Here is a 22314-nt window from a genome sequence, read left to right as displayed (position 1 = left end):
AGCACGAGCCGTATGATTTGAGACTCAAAAACTGCAATGTTAGGGAATCAATGTAAACACTACACATGGCCACATAATACTAATGCAGCTTCTAAGGGCCTGATTCAAAAAGGTAAACTTACACAGAAGTATACGTTTACTCTTTTTTGTATTCACAAGCTACAATAGTAACTTTACAGCTATAGAGACTCTGCAGTCGGAGTGGAGAATTCTGCTCATAAAAAGATAGGGCGGGCTTGTTACTATCAATTTGTAGTTTATGAATACCAAACAGAGTAAACTTACACAAAAGTGAATCAGGCCCTATGAGTCTATTTACAGCTTATCAAATAATTCTTTAAGATCAATTGTTTGTTGTTTTGATAAGGAACTTAGTCATACATCCATAGTCTTCTTTACAAGAATTCGAGAAAAATCCCCAGATCACCTACTCCTGTCTGCTGACATAACAAAACAGGCAATTAAGTGGAATGCAATGCACAGTACAGGATTCGGAACATCATAATATAATTATTGCCATTCTCCAGTTGTTAACTTACAATTAAAAGTAATTCATGCTGTTCTCAATATGATACACTATCAGAACTCCTTTTGCCTCAACAAATCTACACTCTATAATTTAATTGTTAACCACTTAGGCACAATTAAGTCATCCATTCATGGGATTGCCTATGTGGGGTCTGTTCCAAAACATGGTACATAATGCCTGAGAAATTGAATTTTTACCAACTTAGGACAAATGTGTTACATTGTCCGTCTTGGGTGTGACACCATAGCATAGCATATCATGTGACCATTGCTGTTATTATTTTGCTGTAATAAAGAATTTTAGGCTTTTCTATGAAAGACTGAGACTTTTCCAACTGCGATGAACGAAATATGCTTTTCCAAATACAATTTGACTGTCTCAGATGGGATGACATACTTTGTAACAAATCATGTTGCATGAACAGACTCTGGCAACACCCAAGCACAATGTTGTCAAATGGTGAGGGAATCTCTGAATGTATTCTGTAGTAAATGTTTCTTTTTGATTGCTTCTTATTGGTGAAAAGCCTGTGTACCATGTGCTCATGTAGTGAATTTATGAAATCCTTTGTTTACAATCCTATAAAAGGATGTCATGTCACCATGCTAAAGGGGGAGACTCTTTCCACACTTTTGAAGGTGAAGGTGAATATATGCTTGATTATTTATTTAAAAACTCTTAAAGTTCTTGTGCTCAAACTTACTATCGATTTGTATGCTTATAGAACTAGCTAATCAATGACCCAGCTTTTACAATTCTGCAACTGATATTCTTTAAGTAAATCTTTAAACTTTAGAAAGTGTCTATTATTCTTTAATGATAAATGTTACTAGTGTAAATCCCATGCAAAAGTTGATAAACAGAGAGACTTATCTGGCGGGTATCACCAGAGTCCAAAAGGAACTACACTGTTCTTGGTCCACCTGTTGGTTTGTATACGAGGGTAAATTGATACAGGTTTACGCGCTGACACGTACAATATTATTTTATTTTGTGGTTGGTTATTATTAGATTAATTGAGAAATTCTATATAGACCAGATCTGTTAGGCCAGATAGCTCAAACTACACTATTTTCAGTACGTGTCCTTGATTAGGATGTTGTGAGTTACCTCCTCTCATGCAAGAAGAACCATCTTCTCCTCACCTTCACATCGAAACTGGTTCTAATAGCAAGATTAACTCCAGAACACAACCTAACGGTTATTACTGAAGATGGTGCTCCTCTTTTGCCCAGATCTCCAGCTCGAATATTGCACTAGTGCGACATTTCACAGCGCAGGTGGAAGACCACCAAAAACCCAAGCGCCAAGAGCCTCCTTCCATACAGAAGCCTTCTCACACTTGATATCCACTCCTTTCTATCTCAGACTTGATAGGATACTTCAAAAATGTGCATGAATTCCTAGATGCCTGCGGCCAATGTTCAGCCTGAAATGCGGTGTCAATATTTACTATTTATGTCCTAAATTTCTTCCTGCAAACATTTCTTATCACCAAAAGCACTTAAACTGTGCCAAAGTGACCCTCAAATGCAAAGGTACACCCATATGTTACTCTGAAAGCTCTTTGACGCAGCTGGGATACTGTATGAACAACATGCTAAAGAACCTAATTGACTAACCTTTGAGACCACAGATTGCGATGTGCATATCTGGGAAGCAAGACCAATTCTCATTGGTTGAAGGTGGCACAGTTGTTAAGGCTTGCGTCTTATTATACAGTTTTTTTTGCCTGGTTGTCGAGCACTTATTGAGAATAGTTTACATCATTACAGGAGTCAGTCTTCAAAATCATTTGTACTAATACAGGAAGTGTTTCCAGATAACCTTATATTGGATTGAGAAATGCTTCTGAAATACTGTTAGACTGTTGCAAAGAAATATCACAGCGACGTGCAGGTTAAAAGAAACCAACATGAACGCTGGAATTTCTCTCACTAGTTTACAAAGGAACTCACGCTAAGTAGCCCGGTATTTTCATGTGGGTATACTATGCCTAGCACTACTACGCTGATAACAGAGGTATTGCTAATGCCGTGTTCCTGTATACGCTCCTATGCCATGGGACATAACATGCAGAACTTAGTGCTACTAGAGCAGCTTCTGAATCGGATGGGAGCCTACAATTCTGGTTCGTTTTCGAGGATAAACTCGAAAACGGTTTGTACAGCTGGAGGTACAAATCCCCATGTTCCAGCCCTAAATAATATTAAGAAGGCCTCAGTGTACAGTATTCCTTATTTGTCTCAACCATATTGGGATGCACAACAGTCACCTTTCTTTGTCTCCAAATTGCTTAAACCTAATGTTTAAATTGGAAAGAATGGAGTAGCATATATTATTTAGGTTTGGATCCATTGATCAGAGGAAGGTCTTAAAGCTTGAGTGCATTGTTTACTTTTCCTCTTTCTCAACAGCATGCCATTTTGCATTACTTTTCAGAAGTTGACCAATAAAATTAAAATATTGATTTCACTCATTGCTAACCATAACATCATTCTAATAAGATTTCTACCTAAAAATAATTCAACACGTTGTCATATGTTTGTACATATTACTGACAGGTAATAGACCCCTGTGACCATTTCATTTTCACCAAAGCACCTGTTTACTGCGGCCCTTACCCACAATTCTCCTTTGTACTTTTAATTGAAAATTTGTGACTAGGAGAAAAATGGCAGAATTTATTGAAAGGCTGAATAAAAAAGAGGTAACATATTCCTTCCTACTTCCTACCTAGCTTGCCCTGACAGCCTGATTTGGTAAGATGTAAACTCCTCCCAGCTTTGTTCATTTCCACATATGCTCTTTTCTTTATCCCACATGCAGAATAAATTCCTTTTATTATGCACCAGGCTCTACCTGGGATCCATGTACATTCTTTTGTTAATATCACCATGATGAAAAAAACAACATTCTATCAAACAGATATCTAAATCATTAATGGCACCTAATATTTTTACTGCAGGCAGTATGAGCACTGTAATATATCATGGACACGAAGATGAACCAACCTTGAAACTTTGCGATTCCATAAACGCTTGAATTGCTGATAATTCTATGCCAGGAATCATTCGGCCACTGGCCCGCCTTCGATGTAAATATAGGCCATATGATTCCAACACGGCCTCGTAATGGATTGAAAGGTGAACGATCTCTTGCAGTTGAACTTACATTGTAAGGACTGATACGATCCTTCAAGCAGTCAAAGGCTGGGCTTGTTGCTAAAATCATACAGTGTCTCAGTATGATGTACTTCTTTTCAGATTTATTTAGATCTTTTTTTTTATGTACAATTGGGAGAAGCCCAATGTTATTGTCAAATAGAGTTACGTTTTCCACCAGTACACTGCTTCCAATATGGAACATGATGCCATAATCATAGTTCTTGTGGGCGGTGAATCCAACAATTCTGGTGCAGTTTGGAAACCCATCTCCATCATACAGATGAACACCATGAAGACTAGAATGGGCTACATTTTCATTCCAAGGGTTTTGAAATTGATCACAGATTTGACCACTGACCCAAAAAGCTATACGTTCGGACCCTGCCACAGTATTGCCAAATAAGGCAATGTCATCAGCTAAATTAATTTTGATGCCAGCAATCCATTCTTCCGCATTTTCAGGCTGCTTCGTTAAGACAATAAGGTTTCTTGAAATATTATGGTTTTGGCCTTCTAAATTTATCCCATGTCCTGTTGTGTTGAACACTATATTGCCATGCAGCAAAATGTTGCTGCTTGCCACAGCACTGATTCCACCACTGCAACTACGGTGAACGCTTGAGAACATCATGTAAGATCCTGGAGCTGCACCATTAAACTCAATGGAAGAATGTTGCAAGGTGCCAAAGTTTGTGATTTCAACATTTGAAAGCTGAAGAACTCCTGTAACATAAAAAGTAACTTGTTAAAATACATTGTGAGGGAGTTCTGATTAAATACCCAGACCCATATGCTCAAAATGACTCAAATATTATTCTTACAATGCCACTTTGTTGAATGGATCAAATAGTAACAAATATGCTCATTCAAAAAGAACTTTAATTTAGAAAGAAAGTTCTTAATTACGTCACATATTTGTTGGTGACTCAGCCTACTAAAGGCTAGACTAAATTCCTGTAATATGTTAGGACCGTTTTATGCACTTGTAATGTTTCTCCGTGACAACGATACCATAGTGGACTAATCCCCGGGTTGCAGTAGGCCAAAGAACACTCACATCTGATTTAAAATCTGTGAGGGCAGTGCAAACACAGATTACTCACCCCATATGTGCAATCCCTTGCTTTGTATGCCTTCAGCATGCTTCAATATCAACATGTAACAAAGCTTCACAGAGGAGACTAGTGGGTGTATGTTGTTGTCTAAATTGTGCACTCAGTCTATAATATCCTATCATTTCTTAGCTTATTTATTCATTTACCATGTAACATATAAAGGGATGCATAAAAGAATTATGCAGGGAACAGTCTTTTGAAGGCACTTCAAATCCCCTTAACTCCGTTGACAACCTAGCACCCAGTGACATTGGTGCTTTAAATGGTTTTAATATATTCTATGTCAAGGCATGGAGGCTAATATTATACATAACTTCTTTATTGCTTCCATACACAGCAGCAACACAATACTTGAAATCATGATTTTCTTCCCATGAACACTGTGGAAAATCTGCATTATTCTACTATATAAAAGTATTGAAGGTCAACTTCACTGGGAATTTCGGTTTTAGAATTATTGGTAATAAAATGTCCTCTGGGTTGTCAATAGGTCATCCTTCATTCACTACCATCATTCCTACAACTGCCCCAGCCACCAGCATACACACGTGATGTAAGGTATACATTTATATTAGCACATTTGAATGTTGAGCGCTCCATTGAAGACAGTAAAGTAGCGCAGCCAATAATGACTGCAGGTAGACTTTCTGCTCCAACATGTTAATGCTTGTGTTTCTGTTTCTCCCTGTTTATTTTAGACTGCTCTACCTCAGTGGGTTTAACGGTCCAATACCATTATTGCCCTTCTACATCTTGCTATGATTGTTACTAAAGACTCTCTCCCACATTATAAGACTGTTGTAACCTAATCTACTACTGAATAGGCCCAGGGCACTCAGGTGTTCCATATGATGGCATGAGCCTGCCTTGGTTACAACAGAATGAGTTGGAGATTAGCTGTTGAGGAGCGAGGAGTTAAATGGGCTGTGCTTAATCTTCTGATGGAATAAAAGAAGATTTAAACCTACCACTGCATCTATAGTAATTCTTAACAGCAAGACCTCTGACCTCTGGTCTAAGGCTGCTCTCACCCCAGTAGCTCTGCTGTGCCCTGCTCTGCCCACGATCCTCTGACCCCCTCCTCCTGGTAGGGTTCGAGGCCACTCTGCCCTGTGTCTGCCTGCTTGATGCCCGCTCGTTTTTTTGTGCCTGTGCCCATTCAGTTTATTATTTTGTGCTCTTGTGCCTATGCCCTTCAGCTTTGATCCTCCTGTGCCCATCTTGTTGTATCTCGCTTTCTTGTGCCCTGTGTTATTGTATTTTGCTTTCTTGTGCCCGTCTTGTTGTATCTCGCTTTCTTGTGTCCTGTGTTATTTGTATTTCACTTTCTTGTGCCCTGTGTTTGATTGTACTGTTTGTGTGGTGCTTATTTGTCTTCCTTTGCCCGTCCTTTCCCGCCATTTCCCACCGTTGCCTTTGCCCCTGTAGCCCCCGACCATCCCTGCCTCCCAGCTGCACCTTCTCTACTTAATGGCGACCGCTGCCGGGGTTGCGTGAGCAAGACCTCTGACCTCTTGTCTAAGGCTGCGCTCACCCGAGCAGCTCCGCTGTGCCCTGCTCCGCCCGTGATCCTCTGACCCGCTCCTCCTGGTAGGGTTCGTGGCCGCTCCACCCTGTGTCTGCCTGCTTGCTGCCCACTCTGTTATTGTGCCAGTGCCTATTAAGTTTCTTATTTTGTGCGTTTGTGCCAGTGTCCTTCTGCTTTGATTAACCTGTGCCCATCTTGTTGTTTCTCGCTTTCTTGTGACAATGTCTCACATCGCACGCTCGCAGCCACACTTCACGACGCGGGGATACAAGGAGCTGCCCTCGAATGAATCGAATCCTTTCTCTCCGGCAGAACCCAGAGGATCAGACTCTACCTTCCTCTGCGAAAACCCTGATATCAACTGTAGAGTACCCCAAGGATCATCGCTCAGCCCCTAGCTCTTCAACATCTATATGGGCCCCCGCGCCGCCATTGTCAGACAGCATGGGCTCAGCATAGTATCCTACACCAACGACACCCAGCTCATCCTCTCACTCACAAAGAATCCCGAAGACACCAGACTCCGCTTCCAGGAAGGAATGAAGGATGTCACAGCCTGGATGAAAGACAGATGCTTGAAGCTCAACTCTGAGAAAACTGAGGTCCTCATCCTCGGACCCTGCACCTGCGCCTGGGACAGCACCTGGTGGCCCTCCGCCCTCGGTAGTCCACCCACCCCTACACACCACACACAAATCCTCTGCATCATCCTCGACTCCTCCCTCTCCATGAAACGCCAGATCAACGCTGTCGCTTCCACCAGTTTCAACTGCCTGCACATCCTCCGCAAGACCTTCAAATGTATCCCCCCCAATTGCAGACGGACCGTCACTCACGCACTCATAACCAGCAGACTGTACTACAGCAACGCCCTCTATGCCAGAATCAACAGAACTCTTCTATACAAACTCCAAACCATCCAGAACACCGCAACCAGACTCATCCTCGGGACACCGCTTCACGAACACAAGACCTCCACTGGCTCTCCGTCGAGAAGAGTGTTACCTTCAAACTCCTCTTCCACGCCTACAAATCCCTCCACAACATCGGACCCAAATACCTCAAGGAGAGAGTCTCCTTCCACGTTCCCAAGAGGAACCTCCGCTCCGCCGATTTCGCCCTGGCAGAGGTCCCCCGCATCTGCAGAAACAGAGCAGGCAGGAGACCTTCTCCTACATCGCAGCCAAGACCTGGAACGAGCTCCCTGTGAACATCAGATGCTCCCCGATCCTGCACACGTACAGGAAGGACCTCAAGACCTGGCTCTTCGACTGATCCGGAGCTGCACCCCACCCTGAGCGCCTTGAGACCCTCATGTGTGAGTAGCGCACTTTACAAACCCCTGATTGATTGATTGATTGATTGATTGATTGATTGATTGATTGACTGTGTTATTGTATTTTGCTTTCTTGTGCCCATCAGGTTACATCTTGCTTTTTTGTGCCCTGTGTTATTGTATTTTGCTTTCTTGTGCCCTGTGTTTGATTGTACTGTTCGTGTGGTGCTTATTTTTCTTCCTTGGCCCATCCTTTCCTGCTGTTTCCGGCTGCTGCCTCTGCCCCCGCAGCCCCTCCCCCAACCATCCTCGCCTCCCAGCTGCACCTCCCTCTCCTGTCCTACTTAATAGCGGGCGCTGCATGGTCACACCAAAGGTGTGCCAAAGGCTTGCCCATCTGTGCCCGTCCGCTTCCCAACCGCTGCCAGTGCCAGGAACCCTGGATCTCAGACCATCCATTGCTACGACAAGAAGACTTATAGACTGTCAACAGACTTCGTCGAGCACGACCCACAGCCAGTTCTCCTGCCTCATATGCCTCCAGACCTTCACCACCACCGACCTCCAACAGCGCCAACGCCAGCACCGGCGAGACCCTAAGATGCATCCTCCTCAATGTGCACTCCATACACAAACATCTGGAACCTACTCGACTCTCTCTATCTCGACATCACCTTCTTCACAGAGACCTGGACCAATGCCTCTTCCTCCCCCGACATCAACATCGCCGTCCCGGATGGATACAAGATCCAGAGGAAGGACCGCCCCAACCACCCGGGAGGGGGCCTCCCCATCGCCCACAAGAGCCCCCTCCGCCTCACCACCTCCAGCTAAACATTCCCCTCTGCCAAACACCTGCACTTTCAGATCCAGACCAGCCACACTCCGAGGAACCCTCGTCTACAGACCCCCCGGCCTGCAGACCCTTCGCAACCGCCATCCCCTAATTCAGCTCACCCCACTCCATCGCCTCAATGAACTACATACTCATCGGAGACCTGAACTTCCACCTCAATAACCCCAGCAACCCCAACTCCACCATCCTTCGTGACAAACTCGCCAACACCGGACTTAAACAACTTGTCACCCCACCGAACAACAGAGCAGGACACACCCTCGACCCCATCTTCATTGCAGGAAACAGCGTTCACTTCAGCCACACAACACAACCGCCATGGACCGACCACTACTGCATACACTTCACTGTCGACAAACCCAAGGTACCCAAACCAGCTCCACGCCCACCACGAAGGAACTGGAGCAAGATTACCGATGAGCAACTTAACTCCACCCTCACCCGAGACAGCCACAACTGGGCATCCAACGCAAACATCGCAGCCAGAGGACTCCACACTTGGATCTCCAACTGCGCAGGGGAGCTTTCCCCGCTAGGCAACCCTGACAAACAGTACCCCAGGAAAGCCATCTGGTTCACCACCAATCTCCAAGAAGCCAGGCGGATGCGTAGAGAAGAACTGGAGAAACACTAAGACAACCGAAAACTACTCCACCTACAAGGACGCCATGAGGGACTACCAGAACCAAATCAGAACCACCAAGAAGAACTTCATCTATAACAAAATCCTCACCAACTCCACCAACTCCAAGGAACTCTTCAGTGTCATTTAGGAATTCACCAACCCACGCAGCGAAGCCACAGACATTACCCCGTCCCAAGACCTCCGTGACAAGCTTGGAACCTACTTCCACCTCAAGATCAAAAACCTCAACAACGACTTTGCCGACCATCCACCTGACGCCACAACAGACCCCCCACCCACCAGAAACACCAGCCAGCCCACCATCTCCAACTGGACACTGGTCACAACTGAAGACACTGCCTCGACCATGAAAGGCATCCACTCTTGGGCCCCCACCGACCCCTGCCTCGTCACATCTACCACAGAGCCGCGGCCGCCATCGCCCCAAACTACAATGCACCATCAACACCACCTTCAAAACAGGCACCTTCTCAGATGACTGGAAGCACGCAGCTGACCCCACCGACCTCAAGAACTACCGGCCCATCTCGTTCCTACCTTGCTTAGCCAAAGTTGCAGAGAAAACAGTCAACAGGGAACTGACACAATTCATCAAAGAGAACGCCATCCTCGACCACTCTAAATCCGGATTCCGAAGTAACCACAGCACCGAGACCGCCCTACTCACCGCCACAGATGACATCAGTGCCCTCCTAGACCAAGGCCCTCCTCAGCTCTTATCCTACTCGACCTATCAACGGCCTTCAACACCGTCTCCCACTGCACACTAGTTACTAGGCTACACAACATCGGCATACAAGGAACAGCCCTGGACTGGATCCGCTCACTCCTCACTGGAAGAAGCCAAAGGATAAGACTGCCATCCTTTCTCTCCAATTCTCCATTCTCCATTCTCTCCAATTCCACAAAAATCCCCTGCGGAGTCCCACAGGGTCATCACTGAGCCCGACTCTCTTCAACATCTACATGGCCCACCTCGCAGCCATTGTCCGACAACACGGCCTCAACATCGTATCCTATGCTGATGATACCCAGCTCATCCTCTCCCTCACTAAAGACCATACCACCACCAAACTTAACTTCCAGAAAGGAATCCAATACATCACAATCTGGATGACCAACAGCTGCCTGAAGCTTAACGCCGAGAAGAGAGAAGTCCTCGTCCTTGAAACCACCCCTTCAGCATGGGACAACACCAAGTGGCCAATCACCCTTGGAAGCCCACCTACCCCTTCAGACCACGCCAAAAACCTCTGCATCGGACTCGACTCATCACTCACCATGAACCAACAGGTCAACGCCATCACCTCCATCTGCTTCAACACCCTCTGTATCCTCCGAGTCAAGGAGGACAGTCACACATGTATTCATCATTAGCAGGCTGGACTATGGAAACACACTCTACGCCGGCATCAACAAGTCTCTACTCCGCAAACTCCAGACAATACAAAACACTGTCGCCAGAGTTGTCCTCGGCATCCCCCGGTACGAACATATCTGATGCAACATATATAGAACAGAGGCCCTGATGAAAGCCGAGGGATTGTTTGCCCGTTAGGCAGAAACATGTTGGCCCTATTTTTTGACAGTAATTTGTTGACACTGTCTCTCTTGCACTGTTCTGGTTTTTAATGAGGGGATGTTGTTCGGCTAAGGAATGAAATTGTGTGTTTTGAGGACACATCATCCTTTTTTAATTCACCACATTTTGTTTATGTTGCACTTAGTTTTTCTTTGCTTCTTCACAACCATCAAATATCAGCTATCAGAGGGTAGTTCGCAGATGACTGTGGACTAAATCCAAGACCATCTAATGACTGTGGGGCATTCAATCCCTATGATCAAGGGATTAGCCTATTCACACTTTGGATAGCCAGATGATATGACTGGTCATTAAGTCTCTTTTGATGGTAATCCACTACTCGGTGGTCTGGATTTTGTCAATCAGTTTTTTATGACGATCAGGTGTCTGTGGAGTGTTTTGTCTTTTCACTGTATTAGTAGTTGCTCCTTTTGCCGAGGCTGTCCTACGGGGACTTGGGCACCCTACTACATGTTAGTCTTTAAGGACATCCCAGCCAGATTAGCAGGCTCTTTAGACCCCCTGTGTTCTTGTGTGTTGTTCATATACTGTAGCTGGGGATTTGAACCAGGACAGGGTCTTTAAACTTCGTATCCCTATGACCCTCTCTCCACTGTTTGTTTGTTTTACAAGCACCCAGGATTTATGACAAGACCTCTTACTGGCCTTACTGAAAATGATGAGGGCTGTGGAAACACCATGGACCTTTTTTTCCCCCCCCAGAGCTTTTTGTTTTAACTTAATATATTCTCCCCAGTGTTTTATGTCTCTGGTGCTCAGCCAGTGTGCGAGGTATAGAGAGAGAGTTTGTGCGATAGAGTGTCAGTTGGAGATGGCCTGAGCAGCAGGACGCTGCTCCTGGTGGGGCTTAGCTAATGACTTACTTAGCAGCTTAGCTTTCTATTTATCTACATGAAACTAAGATCTAATAAACCTACTTATAATCTACACTATGGCTTCTGAACCTGATTACAACACTTTCGGTTCTTCAGAACACTCCAGGGAAAACTGCTGGGAAGAAAAAAACAATTACACCCTGTAATTCCCCATTTCTCAGTGGAACTTCAGGGTTTCACCACAATACCTGCTAATGCAATCCCCAGAGTTAACAAGACCCTAGTGACATTAAGTCCAGGTGTGCAGGCTTAGTGTAGAAGGATCTGAGGCAATCGTATTGAGGCCATTTGAGGAGACAAGCAAAAGACAACCTACAGATTTGTTGTACCACTCACTCAAGGACACTACTGCTTCATTATTTTCATTCCAACTTTTCAGTTGTATTCATGTGCCATTTGTGTAGTTCAATTGTTCTCTGGGTTTATGAATTCAATTGCAAGAAGGAGTATTGATAAGTGGGTGGAAGTGGGTTAGGATGTAGAATTGCCTGTGTGGGAAGAGTTTGGTTTTATGATTAACATTCTGAGAGAAATGCAAATACACTGTTTGGTAAAATGTGGTAAGAATGTATTTGACCATTGTAAACTGTATTTTAGGGAAATATGTGTGTCTGATGTATCATGAAGGAAATTGTATTTAGGCGTCTAAATAGTTAACGGCTGTGCCCTCAAGCTCTTGGAAGACTGTTAAGGTTGGAAGATCTTGGAAAGAAAACTCGGTACTCCGCCATGCAATGAAATGCAACGCCCTTTGACAGTGGCCAGTAAAGAGAGAAAAGGACAGGCTTGATCTGATCATACAATTAAGCATAAACTTGGGATCCTCTTTTTGGCCTTTAAAAGTCTGATATGGTCCTTTAATAGAAGGACCGTTTATATGGTGTTGCAGCAGAGCAGTCGGGAGGAGACCACATTGATAATCAAAGTTATTTAGTGAGAAAATGTTAGGAGATTAAGGATTCTACAAAGTTGTCACTGATGGTGCAGGGAAGTCTTGGTTACTGTATTAGCTATGAACATGAAAGAGAGGTTTTTACCAAATGAAACTCTAATTTTGCATGTCTTGTTGCAATGAAATGGAGTTAAAGTTTCCAATTGCAGGTGTTATAGATGATTTTATTATCCACATCTAAGCATATTGTCAGTGTTTCAGATTAGTATGTGTTGTAAGGAAGGAGGTGTATTCTTCCACAATAGTTGTGAACACCTGGAGAGCTGGGTAAATTGCAAATTCCATCTTGCATTTCTTGTGGTAATCCACAGACGACCTCTTCATAAACAAGGATGCAAAGACAATGCCTGTTCCTTTCCAAACTGTTGAAAATAAGAACACTTTGAAGTCTTGCAGATCAACAATTTCTTTGCCAGTGGTCTAATAGACCACTGCATAGTTATTTACAGCATCGCCTTTCACTGTAGGCAGTTCCTCTGGGGGCAAAAGCTGATCCCTGAAGTACTCCAACATTGATGGTAGTGATGTCAGAAGTGAAGGAACCTAGCGTTACTTCTTTTATGTGAATGCTTACTAATGAGGTAGAACTCACTAGAGCAGTTCCACTAAACTAGTTATGTGATCGAGCAGTAAGCTAAGATCAATGGTGGGTCATGATTACTTTTGTGGATGGATTTTCAAGCCCCCTATGTAGCAAGACAATGTAATGGTATAGATGATGGAAAATGGAAAGACGTATATGGTGTACAATGAAATACCTGCAAAGTGGAATGGGAGGGGGAGGCCCTCGGGGGGCTTGGCGATTTGGGTAGCGAGTCACATTGGGTGCCAGGCGGAAAAGATGGACACACTTTTGCAGGATATCCAGTGTGTGTTGCTTAGATGGCCCGGTAGCCCACCGTGGGCCATTATCAACGTTTACTCGCGCCCAGTCGCTCCGCCCAATGAATCCCCCACATTGGATGAATTGTCATCCTTTCTAGGTCAACTGCCAGGTGACCACAAGATAGTGATGGGAGGGGACTCCAACTGTCATTTCGAACCCCTAGAAGGACTAAAGGAGGGTGCTCCCACCGAAGAGGATGACTACTGGGGAGTCCCACCCTCGTCTTCACCCCACCCTAAAGCTTGGTCCCCACTGGCAGTACAGCTTATGTCCCTTACCTTGAACTTCGCAGTGAGGGCTTGTAATGGGCGTACTCCGTCCGATACCCCCTCATTGTGTACTTTCAATAGAAAGGACCATGAGTCTAGGCTGGATTATATATTATTAGATATTACCATGTGGCCTAAAGTTTACGATTTCAGGGTGCTACTAAGGACAGATAGTGACCACAATGCCCTTCAACGGAAGATTCAGCATCCTGTACTTCTAGAAGGGTTGCCCACTATTCCTTGCAGCGACGACCAGGGGGACTTGCTTCTCTCCTTAAACAGGCGCCGCGTTAAATGGGGAAAGTTCCTTAACACAGAAGATGCTATAAATAAGTTATATGACTTAGCACTCCCCAGGTTTAAGGAAGTGGATGATCTCATAAACCAACCTAGACCCATTGATTACAATGAGAGACTAGCTAACATTCACGATGAGCTAGTGAGGGGCCTTGCTGAGGTTTTTTACCCGGTGGTACCGTTACGAAGGAAAAAGACTCGTACCTCGACCTGGTATAATTCCTCCTGCAGGAAACTCAAGTCCGAGTTAATTGCTACCATCAAAGAGGGCTCTAACAAGGCCAAAGTTGCAGATCTTAGGAGGGAGTATAAGGCAGCAATGGTTAACGCAAGGGCGGACTGGGACTGGAACCATTGGCATGAGCTGTCTGAAGCTTTAAATGCTAAAGATTCTAGGAAATTTTGGGCCCTGGTAAATACTGGGACGGGGGAACTCAAATCCGCAGTGGAGCCTAACATCGCCTCCTCTGTTTGGGAGACCCATTTTGGGTCGCTCTACCAAGATACTATTCTACTAGCCAATGGAGTGGCGGCTGAGCCCCCCGTCTCCCCGGAAGTGGGCCTGGAATTTTCTCTAGGTGAGGTGGTGATTGCATTGGAGCGCTTAGCGCTGGGAAAGGCTCCAGGGTTGGATAAGTTACCAGGGGACCTTTTTAGACATCACCCCGAAATCTGTGGCCCGTACCTTCTTATTCTTTTCAATCCCATCTTAGGAGGTATGGAGGTCCCCTGTTCTTGGCTGGGGGCAGAGATTGTGCCATTATACAAGAAGGGGTCTCCTCTGCTCCCGGCCAATTATAGGCCAATTAGCCTTATAGATGTCTCCCAAAAGCTCTTCGCGCGCCTCATCCTGAACCACCTGTTAGACTGGATGGAGGCCAATGACATCTTGAGCCCCCTACAGGCTGGCTTCAGAAAGAACACGTCGACCATGGACCAGATTTTCCGCCTCGTCCTCCTTTACTGGAAGACGGTGACCCTGGAGGGGGGAAGGCTGTACATGGTCTTCGTGGATCTGAGGTCAGCCTTTGATCTAGTCCCGCGCAAGAAACTCTGGGAGGTCCTGGAAAAGTTAGGAGTACCCCCCCAGATACTTAGTATCATAATCAGGCTGCACGAGAACAACTATGCACAGGTTAGGTGTGGCAGGGATGGCAAACTCTCGTCCAGGTTCCCGGTCCGTAGAGGGGTGAGACAGGGCTGTGTTTTGGCCCCTACCCTGTTCTGTCTCTTTATTAATACCGTTATATTCCATCTAGAAAACGTCAAGTAAAACGATGCCCCACATTTGGCAGGCAGGAGGGTTCCGGCAATTATGTTTGCCGATGATACCCTCCTGCTTTCCAAATCCCCCATGGGGATCCAGAGGATTCTGGATGGATTTGGTCTTTTCTGTAGTCAACATGGGTTGGAGGTGAATGCGGAGAAGACCAAGTTCATGATATTTAACCCTCCAAATAAAGCCAGGCCCAATCCCACCCTGGGTACTGCCAGCCTTGAGAGGGTTACTACCTTTACATATTTGGGGGTAACACTACAGGAAAATCTCTCATGGGATCGACGGATAGTAAGATCAAGGCTTAAATTATCCCAGTTGTCGGGCGCAATCTTGAAGGTGGCTAACACCTCCACTTTCAAGCCCATAAGCCCGGCGCTCGAAACCTATCGGACTCAAGCCAAGGCAGCGGCCATGTACGGGAGTGAGCTATGGGGGTTCAAGGTGGGCCAAGATTTGGCGAGAGTGGAAAATAATTTCCTCAGATGTCTATTGGCTCTTCCACGAGGCACACCACTCCTGCCGTTGAGATTAGATATGGGTCTCCCTTCTATTGCTGAGGAGCTTGCATCAAAGCCAGTGAAGTATTGGCACAGGCTCTGGTCCACAAACGAATTACACCATTATAGGCAGGATCTTATTCATGTCATGAACATGAATCGGAGTAGCAAAATCCCATGGCTCGCTTTCGTAAAAAGTGAACTGTTCGAGATGAATTTATCTGAGCTATGGGAGGATCCCGCGTTGGGCTGCCAAAGGGTATCACGTAAAGGCCTGATCCAAATTTACAAAGACAAGAGTCTCTCATTCTTGATGAATGCTCAAAATAGCGGTACCCTTACTGTGCGATTTTTGGAATCCAAGAATTCTTATGTATTTGAACCTTTTATGGATTTTATTTTCCCCATTCTTGCGAGGAAATTGTTTGTACAATGGAGGTTAGGCACACTCCCCACTAAAAAATTTACCCATAGATGGACCAAGGGGGGTGATAAACTGTGCCCATGTTGTAACATCCATGAGGAAGATGACCTCCATATTATGTTTGTGTGCCCTGCCTATTACAGACCTAGAAAATACTGGATAGCGCCGCTCTGCAGGAACTTGGGGTTCAGAAAGTACTCACAAGCATATAGAGTAATGAAAACCAACACTCTGGGCCACATTGTGTTCGCTATATCCAAATTTCTAATGGCAGTATGGCTAATCAGGAAAAAAAAGCCTCTTAAACTGTGGACATTGTTATGATACTTTTTATTCTCCTCGAAGGACAAGTAGGGAATTCCTTTTTATACTGTATTGTATCTTTTTTTTTTTTATTATGTATGTATTTTATAACGTGTAATGTATCTTTTATGGTCTATATGGCCGAAATAAAGAATTTTTGGATTTGGATTTATACAATGAAAGTATTAGTATATTGCAAATGGAGAAAAGCTGCACTGATCTATTCTTTGTATTTGTAAGCTGTACATGATTTAGAAAATATATATTCTTTTATGTCACATTATGCATATTAAAGCTGAGTCATGCACAATAGTTGAATAGGCACCAAATGGTGAATAGTATGTATTTATTTATATCTGGAAAAAGTCATGCATGTGCACAGAAATTATTTAAGACAGTAGAGAGCTCCTCTTGTGGTATAGGATTTGATGAAGGGAGGAGAAGGGCATCCCTGAAACAAAAGACTGGTGAATAAAGAAGGTTGGTATTACTTTAATGCACTATGATTATTTCTATTCTAGTCCTACAGACATGTGCATGCCAATAAGTTAAGTGAGCTAATGACTCTCCATTAGTAATCAATGTTGGAAAACGTAGTGTCATGGTGTTGTTATTTGTGACTATAATGTACATCCTGGTTGGAATGTTATGTTGTGATGTCATGGGGGGTTATATAGATTGTGTACAATTACAGCTGATGCACATCAGTTATGATGTGTGCGCTCTTCCAAGTAAATATGCACTCTCTCTTCTGCGGCATTCCACCTCTTTATGACACAATGCTTAGCTTTTATAACAAATAATAAAACGGTTAAAAAAAAATGTGAAAACAATACAGTCCTATAATAATATAGACGATCTAATGGAATAGTTCTTTCAATAAAGTATTTTGACATGAAAGCATCTGTGTGCACCCAGGTGCAAACCTTACAATACTAGTAATACTAACACGTGTTTATGTTGACTTATGCAAGAGAGCAAATCCAAACTTGTTTTCATTTCAACGCACCTGTGAAATATGTTCCATTTCTATTTTTGAGTTGCCCAACATGAATTCTCCCAGAGCACGGCTCATCAGTCTCAATCTTCACATTTCGTGCCAGAAGGCCAACCTCCGCAGCAGAAGACAACTTCCTGTTTTCAACCATATATGACTTTCCTGCATAATTTATAAATGGTCAAGAAAGTTATGTGAAATGAGAAAGAGGTATCCATTCCCTTTAAAATTATTTTTTTAAATGTTTTCAAACTCTACAAACATATCAGGCCCTTTTGAAAAATTCATTTTGGAGTACATACAGTATTCCTCTTGTAGTAGTACTCTTGTATAGAATCTTACCTCCCATTTGAGCTGGTCCCAAAACATAAAACATGGAAATAAAGTTGGAATATCGAAGGATAATTCTATACAATTAGTCTAAATGGAAAGGTCTGCACCAAAAGTTGAACTGTTAATAATAGGAAGTTTGATGTTTCAGGGCCAATTCCCAAAGGCATACAAGAATATTTCAAAGAGTACTGATGTAGTATTATTAGATGCTTTTGTGAATCGGCCCCAATATATAAGAATAACAAAGTGTTAAATTCACAAAGACCTTTGAAATATTCCAAATCTTTTATCAACTGTTTTTTTTTTTTTAGATATTTGTATTGAAATCCAGGCATAAAAACCAATACAATACAAAAAATTCATTACAGCCAATACAATGAACCACAGAGGATACGTTTTGGCAAACATACATTTTTCTGAAATCTCCCAAATTATGCAAAAAGCAATAAAAAATCGGGGACAAATAAAAAAAAAGGCCAGAAGAAAAATAAATAACATAAAATAAAGTAATCCCCCCTCACAATCTCAGTCAAAGTAAGAAGCCCACATTTTCACAAATGTTTTAAGACCCCCGACACGTAGTGCATAAGAATGTTCACTTTTCCTAACTGCTTTCATTTTCTTGGACCACTCCAGGACAGAAGTAGTAACAGTGGTGCGCCACCTTTGCAATATAAGCGATCTGGCTACAGCCGTTGCAATATACAAAAATGTAACCATATAGTGAGAAAAACAATGGTCAGGATCGTAGCCGATTACGATTAACAAATCACTCACTGCAATTTCAGTGCCACATTCGGCTTCCAAATAGCGGAAGATATCCTTCCAGAAGTTCTGGATCATAAGACATTGTAACATTATGTGTGACCAGTTAGCAAAGGGAAAATGAACACAACGAAAGCAATGTGGTGAATAATTAGGATCCATTTTTGACAAAGATGCAGGGGTTCGATATAGTTGCCATTTACTGAAAAATAACATCCTGCGCCAGTTCGCACCTCTAAGCGTGTTAAAATTTCGGTTATTGACAAATGACCACAAATTAGCTGAAATTTCAAGATTTTCACAATCCTTTCATTTTTTGATCGCCTTCTGCCCGACATCTGGGGCCCTAAGGCTAGGCGCTTTTTCCAAGCCCCTGGTTTCCTCGTAAGTGGATCTTCTAAAAGTTCTTTAATTAGCTGATGTTGTTTGCTAATCTGAGAAACATCTAACTCAATGAGGAATTGAAGGAGGATATTGTAAGACCCTAAAAGAATGAAATCATTGGCTATTAACTGTGTCATTTCGAGCATGGTCAGCCATTTTCCATTCCTCAGAAAATCTAAAACCTTACAGAATCCTAACAATGCCCATTTTAAAGAAAGTTCTGAGGACTGTGTGATCCCTGCTAATGGTAAGATATCAGCTAATAAAGTAGTTGAGTTGATAGCCGGGATAGAGTAATTTTATAAAGAGCCTGACGTTTTTTTGAAAAACCAATGAAGGCACTTATAACGAACCCGCTTCGGGGATCGAAATATAAATAGTGGTGAATGAATTTGGGTTTCTTTACACATTAAATCCATAAAGCAGCTCATAAACAGGTGTGACTGAAGCTGAGATTTGAATCTAGACAAATACTGAACAAGTAAGCATAGTAGTAATCCCTAAGGTTCGGGAGGGCTAAGCCTCCTTGGTCCTGTTCTTCATACAAAGTGCTAAGTGGTGTTTTTTTTTGCCCAAAGAAAAGATGTAAACATAGACTCTACTTGAGTAAAGAAAGCAAGGGATGGTTGAAAACAAAAAATTAAACAAGGAGAGAACAGACATTTTAATCAAGGCAACCGACCCAAAATAGATGGCGGCAACGAGTTCCAGCGTGCAAACAACGCCTGGATTTTCTGCTGAAGTGGCGGAAAATTTAGATCATATAAATCAGAAACTCTTTCAGAAAAAAGTACTCCCAAATATCTTTTAGGAAGGGAATTGGCACAGGCACAGATATCGGGGTGCAGAACAAAACCTGCACCGCCGCATTGTAAGATTTTGGTCTTCTTTTTATTGATACGATACCCTCAAAGCGCCTCGAAGTCTTCAAAAACCAGGAAAACTTTGGCCTGAACCTCTAATTCGGGCTTGATGAAAAGCATGATGTCATTGGCGTATAATTTCAATTTTGCCATGGATGGGATAGGGGGACGGATATCAGAGCAGTTTCTTATACCTATCACCAGTGGTTCGATAAAAAAAGCAAACAAAACCGGTGACAAGGGGCACCCTTGCCTTGTACCCCGCTTTACTTTGACCCGTCCAACCACCGAGTTATTAATAATTACATTTGCTTCCGCCTTATCATACAAATTACGAATCAGGGCTGAGATCTTAGAGGAGATACCAAAGTGATCTAAAATATTAAACAGGGTTTCCCAAACCACAAGGTCAAAGCCTTCTCGGCATCTAACAAAAGAACTAACGCAGGTATTCCTTGAGTCTCAAAATAATCTAACGCCTCCGACAGATAATGGGTATTAGAAGCTAGTTGCCTCTCTGCGATTAAACCGTTCTGATCCAGATGTATCAATTGTGCCGCAAAATGATTGAATCGAAGTGACAACAATTTAGTAACGATTTTATAGTCAGAGTTTAACAACGTCATCGGCCGGTAGGAGTTTGGATCCTTGCTGTTCTTGCCTTTCTTTTGGGAAGCTTACTATATTGCCCTGTCTAAAAGACTATGGTATTTTCCCCCCTTCTAGCAAAGAATTCACCAAACAAGGAAAGATGTCTGCTATTGAACTAAAAAAGACTTTAAAGAATTGAGGCGGAAACCCATCCGGGCCATAGGCTTTCCCATTTGGTAGGTTTTTAATAACACCCTCCAGCTCTTCCATAGTGAAAGGGCTTGCCATAAATAATTTCTCCACATACGAAAGTGTTAGGGGGCTGTTGTTCTGAAGAAATTCTTTTAATATGGTCATATCCACTCTCTGGTGTTGACCGTAGATGGACTCATAATGCTGTAGCAATATTTCGCCAATTTTAGCTGGATCGTTTATACTTAAGGCGGTTGAGGGGCATTTCAGTGTTTTAATCTGATTTGATGCAGCTTGTTCCCTGGCCTGCCAAGCTAAAAACCTACCAGTAACGTTGCTTTCCTCATAAACTTTTTGGCGATGTTGCTGAAATGAGGCATCACTCTGGGTATAATAGTTGGCACTGAGTGCACGCTTAGACTGGTCCAACTGCCGCTGATTAGAGAGAGAGGGATTACTTAAAAAAGCGGAGTAAGACATTTTAATGTTCTGATCCAAAATTCTCTTATCTTCCTTAACCTTTTTAACTTTTACAGCATCTTTGCCAATAATTAATCCACAAACAAAGGCCTTAAGTGCGTCCCATACCACACTCAGAGGAGCAGACGCAATATTACGTGATACAAACTCTTTTATCTCAACCCCCAGACAGTTGACCCAATCATGTTCATTTAAATATTGTTTATTCAGCAACCACCTTAGAGGAGACCTAGGACAATTACCTAAATATGGCTCAAGAACCAGCAAGGCATGATCAGAGAATCCATTATGGAGAAATCTTTGCTGACAATGACTCAAAATACGTGAAACCAAAAAAAACCAATACGTGACGAAGAACGAAATCTGCCTGACCAGAAAGTATATGCGGTTTTAGTAGGAAAAGCCATGTGCCAAGGATCATGACTATCCAAGGTTGCCGCATAATGTTGCAAGATTCTCAAAGATTTAGGTTTCGGCTGCTTTTTACCCTTCTCTGATGAATCTATTTTGGGGTTCATTAAGAAATTAAAATCGCCACAACCCCCCACAACCAATTCCCCAGCAACCTGAATCAAGGACTGAAAGAGATCCTCGTAGGGCTTATGATGATCTTCTACCTGAGCATAAATACTAACAAACGTTAACAGTCTCTTACTTTGCCTAAGGGAACAAGTAACCCAACACCAACGCCCCTGAAGATCCTTATCAAAATTGACAACCTCTGCTTGAAGTTTTTTGCATAGGAAGATTGCTGTTCCTCTATGAGAGGCTGAAGACGAATAAATTCCCCATTAGGCAGCCCACGATCTAAACATTGAAAATTCAGGCAATTTTACAGCTGTAATATGAGTCTCTTGCAACAAAATCTCTGCCGGGTTTTCTGATTTGATCCACGATTCGATTTCTTTTTGTTATTAAGGTCGTTAACATTAAAAGATACCACTTTCAGCAGTTCTTTACTAGCCATTTTTAAAATCTAACTCAGCTTTAAGCCCCTTGAATTTCCCAGCAAGAGTCATGCTTAAAGAACTAAAGTATAGGACCTGAATGGACTCAATGGCCTGAATGGAATCAGCAAACAAGAAGAGGACTTCATTTATTTTTTAGCTCTTTAAACCCCCCACCCGGTGTGACCCACCCCCCTGAAATGTGGAGCCACCCCCCTCCACCCACACCAACCACATTTCCACACCCCCCTCTAACCTGG

The 22314-nt window shown here is 43.3% G+C and overlaps 1 protein-coding gene across 1 annotated transcript in view; it reads right to left on the bottom strand.

Annotated features, from left to right (window-relative positions):
- The window catches only part of PKHD1 (PKHD1 ciliary IPT domain containing fibrocystin/polyductin), a 1769028-nt gene that overhangs the window by 44703 nt on the left and 1702011 nt on the right, over window positions 1-22314 (bottom strand). The window contains exons 61-62 of the mRNA XM_078647366.1: window positions 17512-17661; window positions 3544-4419 (exon numbers count right to left, since the gene is read on the bottom strand). Coding sequence (XP_078503492.1) covers window positions 3544-4419; window positions 17512-17661 — 1026 coding nt within the window. The remainder of the gene's footprint in view (window positions 1-3543; window positions 4420-17511; window positions 17662-22314) is intronic.

Source organism: Lissotriton helveticus, chromosome 6 (genome assembly GCF_964261635.1).
Source record: "Lissotriton helveticus chromosome 6, aLisHel1.1, whole genome shotgun sequence".
NCBI lineage: Eukaryota > Metazoa > Chordata > Amphibia > Caudata > Salamandridae > Lissotriton > Lissotriton helveticus.
The sequence above is the reverse complement of the archived record's forward strand: the minus strand, read 5'-3'. Positions and strand labels throughout refer to the sequence as shown.